At 46.8% G+C, this 9,928-nt stretch overlaps 1 protein-coding gene across 2 annotated transcripts in view; it reads left to right on the top strand.

Annotated features, from left to right (window-relative positions):
- The window catches only part of as3mt (arsenite methyltransferase), a 62,695-nt gene that overhangs the window by 13,420 nt on the left and 39,347 nt on the right, over positions 1 to 9,928 (top strand). For both annotated transcript variants that reach the window (XM_043713041.1, XM_043713042.1), the window contains exons 4-5: positions 3,857 to 4,007; positions 5,921 to 6,057. In XM_043713041.1, coding sequence (XP_043568976.1) covers positions 3,857 to 4,007; positions 5,921 to 6,057 — 288 coding nt within the window. The remainder of the gene's footprint in view (positions 1 to 3,856; positions 4,008 to 5,920; positions 6,058 to 9,928) is intronic.

Genomic DNA, 9,928 nt, shown 5'->3' with positions numbered 1-9,928 from the left:
GTCAAATCCCTCGAACTCAGCACCGCTTTCCTAACCTGCAATCTTCTTCCTGACCTCTCCGTCCCCACCCCCACTCTGGCCTATCACCCTCACCTTGACCTCCTTCCACCTATCGCATTTCCAACGCCCCTCCCCCAAGTCCCTCCTCCCTACCTTTTATCTTAGCCTGCTGGACACACTTTCCTCATTCCTGAAGAAGGGCTCATGCCCGAAATGTTGATTCTCCAGTTCCTCGGATGCTGCCTGACCTGCTGCGCTTTTCCAGCAACACATTTTCAGCTTTAACTGATAATCTTACAGTCAGACAGTACCCACCCTGTGCTGTCAGTCGCAAGGTGGTAACAGATAATTCTGGTGTTCCTACAGGTAGTCTCAATTGATTAACAGCATGTTGTGTCTGGAGCTATGGATAGTGAAGGGAGAAGATCCAAGTTTCTTTCAGTTATGTGATTTTCAGCTGAAGGGATATGGGTGTTACTGTCTGGACTGCATGTACTGCCCATCCCTAACTGCCCCTTGAGAAGGTGGTGGTGAGCTGCAGTCTATGTACTGGAGGTAGACCCTCAGTGACCTTAGGGAGTGAGCTCCAAAGTGACAGAGTTATAGAAATACACTGTATATTCAAGTAATAGTCAATCTCATGTAAAAGTCGACCCCATCATTTGGGCCAAATAACCTGTAATTTTCCACGTATCTTGTGTAAAAGTCGACCCTAGTTCCTCACGGATATCAGATCAACGTTTATGAGTCAGTGTGCCGGCCGTCACGTCCCACTCCAGCATTCCAGTCTGTCGGTTGTTCCACTCTGCTCTTGGTCTTCCAGTCCACTGGCTGTTGTGTTCCATTCCGGGCTTTCACAATTACCATAATTCATTGGGTTTTTTTGTCTTTATTTGTTTAGAGACCAATTGGTCTTCTGCTAATATGTTGTGAATTTTGACGGACATGAATTTCAGCCCCTCAAAAGTATTATCCATGTAATAGTCGACCCCGTAAATTTAACCTTAAAAAGTAGTCAAAAGAATTTGACTACTACTGGAGTATATACAGTATTAATGTAGAAAAATAGAAGCAGGAGCAGGCCATTTGGCCCTTTGAGCCTTCTAGCACTATTCAATATGATCCTGGCTGATATTAAACTCAGTCCCCTGTTCCTGCTTTCTCCCCACATCCTTTGTTCCCTTTAGCCCTAAGAACTTTATCTCTCTATCTCGTTGAAAACGTTCAATGTTTTGGCCTCAACTACTTTTCTGTAGCAGAGAATTCCCCAGGCTCCCCACTCTCTGGGTGAAGACATTTCTCCTGATCTCAGTCCGAAATGGCCCACCCTGTATCCTTCAAATGTAACTCCTAGTTCTGGACTCCCCATTCATCGGGAACATCCTCCCTGCATTTACCCTGTCTGGTCAGAATTCTACAGGTTTCTGTGAGATACTCCCCAGGCTTCTAAACTCTAATGAATACCATACTAACTGATCCAGCCTGTCTTCCTGTGTCAGTCTGACCATCCTGGTGTGGTACATATTTCCAAGTCAGGATGGTACATGTCTGGGAGGGAAGCCTGTGGATGATGGTGTGACCTGTAAACAAGGAATCTCTCCAACACTTAATGCCAATGGTGCAATGATTTTCAAGTTGATGCTTAATCAGTGAGTGAGTGTTGTCAGTCCTGCAGTGGGACCTAAGTCTGGAGCTTTTTGGCTGAGAGGCAGAGACAATACCCACTACACTACAAGACCCTCTATGACATAGAGTCGCAGAATCTCTACAGGTCAGTCAGCCCATCGAGTCCACAACAGCCCTCCGAAGAGCCTCCCACCCAGACCCAACCCCTACCCGGTGGCTCAGTGGTTAACACTGCTGCCTCACAGCGCCAGGGACCCAGGTTCGATTCCAACCTCGGGCGATTGTCTATGTGGAGTTTGCATGTTCTCCCCGTGTCTGCGTGGGTTTCCTGCAGGTGCTCTGGTTTCCTCCCACATTCCAAACGTAAAGGTTCGGGTGTATTGGTCTTGCTAACTTGACCATAGTGTTCAGCAATGTGTTAGTTAGGGGTCAGTGTAGAGTAATAGGGTAGGGGAATGAGTTTGGGTGCAATATTCTTCAGAGAGTCCATGTGGGTCTGTTGGGCTAGACATGTTCTGCACTGTAGGGATTCTATGATACCCTATCCCTGTAACCTCGCATCACCCACCTAAAATATCCAGCCTGCACATCCCTAGATACAAGAGGACAATTTAGCATGGTCAATCCACCCTAACCTGCACATCTTTGGACTGTGGAAGGAAACTGGAGCACCTGGAGGAAACCCACACAGCCATGGGGAGAATGTGCAAACTCCACACTGTTAGTTGCCCGAGGCTGGAATTGAACCCGGGTCCCTGTCACTGTGAGGCAGCAGTGCTAATCACTGAACCATGCACCAGACCTATGACGTTCAAATTAATGGGAAATGGTGTGTGATTGGGATATGAGCGAAATCTCTTTAAATAATAAATACATGGGCAGAAGCAGATTGAAGAATTTCTCCTGACCATTGCTGTAATGGCCTCCCCTTACAGTCAACAGATGAGAATGATTCGTTGCTGTGTGCTTGAGTTGTGAGAGATGGAGCAAATGTTGAGAGGCATTCTCCATGTCTTGTGCAGAGTGGTATCCAACAAAACACAATTGTCTTTGAGATAAAGAGCTGGGTGACAAATACATTTGTCAGGGCGGATTAGTCAGTTTTTTGTTCTTACTGGTCAGCAGTGCAATCTCCCAATGCACCTCAGCAATGCAATCTCCCATTGCACCTCAGCAATGCAATCTCCCAATGCACCTCAGCAATGCAATCTCCCATTGCACCTCAGCAATGCTATCTCCCATTGCACCTCAGCATTCTCCATGGTCTTGTGCAAGTGGTATCCAACAAAACACAATTGTCTTTGAGATAAAGAGCTGGGTGACAAATACATTTGTCAGGGCGGGTTAGTCAGTTTTTTGTTCTTACTGGTCAGCAATGCAATCTCCCATTGCACCTCAGCAATGCAATCTCCCATTGCACCTCAGCAATGCAATCTCCCATTACACCTCAGCAATGCAATCTCCCATTGCACCTCAGCAATGCAATCTCCCATTGCACCTCAGCAATGCAATCTCCCATTGCACCTCAGCAATGCTATCTCCCATTGCACCTCAGCAATGCTATCTCCCAATGCACCTCAGCAATGCAGTCTCCCATTGCACCTCAGCAATGCTGTCTGTAAAGTTGAAGTCCCCATTCCCGTTCATTATGCACCAAGACGAGCTGTTGAGAGGAGCGGTTTGGGCTGCTCTATACATTTTACCCACCAGCTGGGCACAGCCTCAGAGACAACATCATGACCAGACGCAACAACAATAAGATTCAGCTGCCTGTACTGGTGTCCCAGAGATGTTGTGTTCCTGCTCCCTCGGATTGCTGTGGATGGGGGATGGGAAGGTGTGGGGCTATCTGTGAAGGAAGCAAGTCTGGGGCTGACTAGTAGGGAGGTGAAAATGGATAAATATTCCACATTAGGGTCCGGGGCCAGGGCCAGGGCCAGGGTGACTTTGCCTTGAACTCCACCCTAAGAAAGCAAAAGGAAGGTGAAATGGGTCAAAATTCAAAGAGAACATGATAATATTGGTCACCCATTGTTCCTGTTGTATCAAGTGGGACTAATTTTATAGCTGCCTTAAAGAAGTAGCTCAGGCATGATGGGCCAAATGGCCTGCACTCTTACCATTTGCTTTTCTGATTCTGTAAAGGCCTTTTTATTGGACCTGTGTGCTGTGTGCATTATTTCTCCTTGAAAAGGTTTTAATTTGAGTTTGACTTTATGGCCTCTGATAGGTACTATGGATGTGGACTTGTGATTCCTGAATGTCTGGAAAACTGTTGGATCCTGGACCTGGGAAGTGGGAGCGGCCGAGATTGCTACATGCTCAGCAAGCTGGTGGGAGAGCAAGGTCACGTGACTGGGATTGACATGACCCAGGAGCAGGTAGTGTTTCAGGTTGGGGCAGCCTGCCCCTGAAGGGGATTTGGAGGATCATCAGCACAGCCTCCACTTGCTGCTCTTTCTGAATGCAGGGCTGGTGAGAAATCTGTGTGCTTCAGCGTTGACATTACAACCAGGACCTGAGCTGACATACGTCAGTCAAATGGCCTGGCCTTTTCAAACTCCCCATACCTCTCCATGTCATGTCTCACTCTCTAGCAATGTCCTTTGGTCCTTTCGCAAATGGCTATCCCTTCTTACTACTTCCACCTACCTGTGGCATCATTAGTCAATGTGTGTGTATGTCTCTGTCTCGCTCTGTCTCGCTCTGTCTCGCTCTGTCTCGCTCTGTCTCGCTCTGTTCTGTCTCTCTGCGTCTCTCTCTCTGTCTCTCTCTCTGTCTCTCTGCGTCTCTCTCTCTGTCTCTCTCTCTGTCTCTCTGCGTCTCTCTCTCTGTCTCTCTCTCTGTCTCTCTGCGTCTCTCTCTCTGTCTCTCTCTCTCTCTCTCTCTGTCTCTGTCTCTGTCTCTCTCGTTTTTGCGCGCTCTCTCTCGCTCTCTCCGGCCCCCTCTATAACCTGAGGCAGACCGATGGGCCCATTCACCACACTTTGTCAATATCTGTAGTCTGTACAATGTATTGTGCAGTAACAGAAGGGTTACAGTGACACACACACACACACACCAGAGTGCACAATGTCTGTCACTGTATTGGTTCTGTACTTGGATGAAAACATAAGAATCTTACACTGTTTTTGACGTGAATGTCATTTTTTTATTTAACCCAGCAATAATTATACTCTTTAGTTATGAGCTCTGTAGCAATAACATGTAAAGATATTGTCGGACAGTGGTTGCAAATCCATGAATATGCATGTATGTGTGTGGACATACCTCTGTGCGTATGAGCACACATACGTTGTGTCTGTGTACATGCCTGCCTATTCCTGAGCCTATGTGCATGTGAACACCTATGGCTGCATGTCTGAGTACGTTTGTGCATGTGTACGCCTGTGTGTATGTGCATGTGTGAGTGCACGCGTACACGTCTACGCCTATGTGTGTTCACGTACACCTGTGTGCCCGCGGGTGTATGCCTGTGTGTGAGAGCATGTGTACACCTGTGTGGGGGTGTCTGTGTGTGAGTGCGCATGCACATGTCTGCACCTGTGTGCGCGGGCATGCCTGTGTGCACATGTACGCCTGTGCGTGCCTCACATGTACACCTGTGTCTGTGGATGTGTGCACATGTATGCCTGTGCATGTATGTGCTGCACACGTACGCCTGTGTATGTGCCTGTGTGTGTCTGTGAACGTGTACGCCTGTGTGTGTGTGAGTGAACGTGTATGCCTGTGTGTGTGTGTATGAACGTGTACGCCTGTGTGTGTTTGAATGTGTACGCCTGTGTGTGTGTGTGTGTGTGTGAGAACGTGTACGCCTGTGTGTGTGCGCGCATGCACATGTACACCTGTACGTGGGTGTGGCATGCACATATGCCTGTGCATGGGTGTGTGTGCATGTTCACATGTATACCTGTGTGTGTGTGTGTGTTACACCTGTGTGTGCACGCACATGCCTGTAAGCCTGTGTGCGCGCTCGCGTGTTCATGTGTCTGCCTGTGTGTATGTGCATATGCTGAGTTTGCCACTGAAAAGAGATTCTTTGAACTTTATCACACTGTTGGTTGCAGAAATGTGCTGTTTGCAAATTGGTCACCACACCGACTATGTTAAAATAGTGCCATCACTTCAGGGTTTGCAAAGTTCTGAAGCTATCAATGGCAGTGTGTAAACGTAAGTTTTTCTTTCCTGACTTTGATAGTGTTTCGTTGTAGAGGAGAGGGAGCTGTTGCAGTAATTTAGTGGGTAGTCTGTGTAAACGGTGTTGTTTTGTGTCCCTATTGCTGTTGTGCCACAGATACAAGTTGCTCAGAAGTTTATCGATTACCACACTCAGCTGTTTGGCTTCAGTAAACCCAATGTGGAGTTCCTTCAAGGCTACATTGAAAAACTCGGTGATGCTGGATTGAAGGACAACAGCTTTGATATCATTATGTATGTAAGAATTTTTATTATTTTGTTCTTTTAGTCATCAAGCAGTAGCAATGAAATAATTTCTTTACTCTGAACCTTGCCAGTTAGAAGAATAAAGAGTTAGTTTCTGGTAAGATGCGTGGGTCATTAGGTGCCAGGATTAAGAATTTGTTATTGTGTTTGGAATATTGTTATTCACAGGCAGGCTGTATTTATTTCCATTCTTCTATGGTTTGGTGATGTTCCTAACGAGACCAGCATTTGCTGCTTTTTCCTCATTTCCCTTGAGAAGGGGGATGGTGAGCCATCACCTTGACCACCTGCAGTTCTCACTGGATTATAGAGTCATACACCACCGAAACAGACCCTTCGGCCCAACCAGTCCATGCTGACCATAATTCTAAACTAAGCTAGCCCCACCTGCCTGTCCTTGATCTACCTCCCTCCAAACCTTCTCTATTCATGTACTTATCCAAACTGCTACATGTTGTATCTGAGCCCATATCCACCACTTCCTCTGGCAGGTCATTCATTACACAAACTACTCTGTTTAAAAAAAATGGTTATCCCTAGTCTTGAACTCACCTATCTTAGGAGAAAGATCGTTGCTATTCACTCTATCCATGCCCCTCATGATTTTATAAACCTCTAAAAGGTCGTTCCTCAACCTCCTACGCTCCAGTGAAAAAATGTAGTGAGTTTTGAGAAGCTCAGGTTGAGGTTCTGGATGTAGGTTTGCTCGCTGAGCTAGAAGGTTCGTTTTCAGACGTTTCGTCACCACACCGGGTAATATTTTCAGTGAGCCACTGGTGGTGTAGCCCGCTTTCTATTTATATGTTTAGGTTTCCTTGGATTGGTGATGTCATTTCCTGTGGTGACATCATTTCCTGTTCTTTTTCTCATGGGGGTAAATGGGATCCAAGTCAATGTGTTTGTTGATAAGAGTTCCGGTTAGAATGCCATGCTTCTAGGAATTCTTGTGCATGTGTCTGTTTGACTTGTCCTAAGACAAATAAATAGAAAGTGGGCTACACCACCAGTACTTCATCTGGAGGCTCACTGAAGATGTTACCTAATATGGTGACGAAACGTCTGAAAACGAACCTTCCAGCTCAGCGAGCAAACCCACATCCAGTGAAAAAATGTCCCAGCCTGTCCAGCCTCTCCTTGTAACTCAAAGCCTCCATTCCTGGCAACATCCTGGTAAATCCTTTCTCAACCCTCTCCAAATTAATACTCTCCTTCTATAGCAGGGGAACCAAAATTGGGCACAGTATTCCAAAATTGGCCTCACCAATGTCCTGTACAACCTCAACATGACATCCCAACTCCTGTATTCCAAAGTTCTGAGCAATGAAAGGAAGTGTGTTAAACGCCTTCTTAACGACCCTGCCTATCTGTGATGCAAACCTCCAAGTATCTGAATGCAAGGTATGTGTTCTACAACACTACCCAGGGCTCTACCATGAATTATATAAGTCCCGCCTTTATTTGTTTTACCAAAATGCAATATCCTGCATTTATCCAAATTAAACTCCATCTGGGTAGGGACGATGATAGTGCTGTTGCAAAGGGAATCCCAAGAGTTTGACCCACTGATAGTGAAGGAACAGTTACATTATTCCAAGTCAGGATGGTGAGGGGAACTTGATGGTGTTCCCATGTACCTGCTGCCCTTGTCCTTCCAGATGGAAGAGGTCATGGGTTTGGAAGGTGCTTACTGAGGTATCCTGGGTGAGTTACTGTAAGGCACCTACTGGGTGATACACACTGGTGCCAATGTGCATGGGGGGAGGGGTGAATGTTTACGATGGTGGATCAGGTGCCAATCAAGTGGCCTGGATGGTGTCGAACTTCATGAGTGGCTCATAACTGGGCACTTGTAGCAAATGGAGGGAACAGACAGGAAGCTTCTATTAAATACAAACTCTGAGTAGCCCATGTTGGGTACAAACTCTGGAACTTCCTGCCTTCCAGCCATGCTCTGTGGGTGTAGCAGCACTGCCTAGATAGCAACATTTCAGGAAGACAACTCTCATGGGGGATTGGGGGGGTCCAATAAATACCAGCTGAACCAGCCATGCCCACATCCTCTGATTAATTACCTTAAGGGAATAAAAAGCTTGAACCTGCACATCAGATCACCAGAGCAAACATGTTGGTAGTCACTACTCTCAGTGAATGGTGGAGTGGACGTGCCAGGCTGGACGGTGGAGTGGACGTGCCAGGCTGGACGGTGGCGTGGACGTGCCAGGCTGGACGGTGGAGTGGACGTGCCAGGCTGACAGTGGCGTGGACATGCCAGGCTGGACGACCTGCTCCTGCTTATGGTTTATGGTCTTGTGATTGAGTTCTAACGTCGCAAATCGAGACAGAAACATCTCCCCTGGTGCTTTCATCGTTGGTTAGAGAGTTAGGAGGACAGAGGACTCTTCTCCCTGGAGAGACGAGATCTGATTGACGGTTTCAAATTCATGAGTGGTCTGGAAAGAGGAGATAGCGTGTGAAAGAGGAACGAGTGAGCGTGCATTTACAGAGATGTGCAAATGAAGCGAGTGTGATGTGAGAAAAAGCTTTCTTTGCTCAGCGATTGGTTCGGGTCTGGAATGTACTGCCTGGAAATATACTGGTGGCAGGTTCAACTGAGGGATTCAGGAGGGGCATTGCCTAGTTATTTGGATAGAAATGGGAAAAGGCAGGAGGATGGCACTCAGTAATAGAGGCAGCGCAGACCTGGTGGACCATATAGCCTCCGCTTGTGCATTAAAGCTCTGCATTAACGGGTATCTGAAGCTTGCCAATTTAATATTGCTAAGGTCGGGATGGATGACCCTTTTGGGGTTGGTGGGGGGAGGGGGTGGGTGTCAGGGACATGTTGGGAAATGTGTTTCCAAGGCAAGGAAATCTTGTCCTCACCTGATGCCCTGCAACATCTCCCAACAGATGGCTCTGGATGGGGATCAGCACCTCTGGGTGTTTGCTGAGGAAGCAACAACTGGGAGGTAGCTTCAGCAGAGAGTCAGGAACTGATCCCTGGATCCGATCAGGAGTTTTACAAGGTGGAGAGTAAAGTGGGGGGGTGGGGGGGCAGCTGATCAGTCACAGGAGCGTGGGCACGGAGATGGAGGGCTGTCGCCAGGGAAACTGGCTACATTCTGATCCGACTCAGTGGCCATTGCCGTGGCTGGCTCCAGGGGGAGATTTTCACCACGGTAAGAATCGGTGAACCAAGCAGATAGAGAATTTGATAAGTGGTGGGCGGAAAGGGGAAAAAAAATATTAGTGTGACTTAAATTGAATTGCGTTCCAAATATTTATTATCAAAACTTCACCTTTTTAAATAAGGTCAAAATTGCACAATGCCAAGTTTTAATCCAACCTGTTTATTTGGAAGTAGGCCATTTGGCCCATTGAATGGTGGAGCACATTCAGTGAGATTTGTGGTTGATTTGGTCATCTCTAACTTCCCGCTTTATCCCCATAACCCTTTGGTTCCCTTCCTGATTAAAATCTCTCTATCTCAGCCTTGAATATACTTAAAGAGCCAGCCTCAACAGCCCTCTTTGGTGAAAGATTCACTCCTGCATAACCAAATTAATTCCCCATCACCTGTGTGACCCTTTCTTCTGAGATGCTGCCCTGGGAAATCAGAAGATTGGGAAGGCTACAAAAACAAACAGAGGATAACAAAGAGAGAAATAAGGAAGGAGAGGATCAAATATGAAGGTAGGCTAGCCAGTAATATTAGAAATGATAGTAAAAGTTTCTTTCAATACATAAGAAACAAACGACAGGCAAGAGTAGACATTGGGCCACTTCAAACTGATGCTGGAAGCCTAGTGATGGGAGATAAGGAAATAGCAGGAGAACTTAACAAGTACTTTGCATCAGT

The sequence above is a fragment of the Chiloscyllium plagiosum genome, chromosome 22 (genome assembly GCF_004010195.1).
Source record: "Chiloscyllium plagiosum isolate BGI_BamShark_2017 chromosome 22, ASM401019v2, whole genome shotgun sequence".
In the NCBI taxonomy this organism is placed as follows: domain Eukaryota; kingdom Metazoa; phylum Chordata; class Chondrichthyes; order Orectolobiformes; family Hemiscylliidae; genus Chiloscyllium; species Chiloscyllium plagiosum.
The sequence above is the reverse complement of the archived record's forward strand: the minus strand, read 5'-3'. Positions and strand labels throughout refer to the sequence as shown.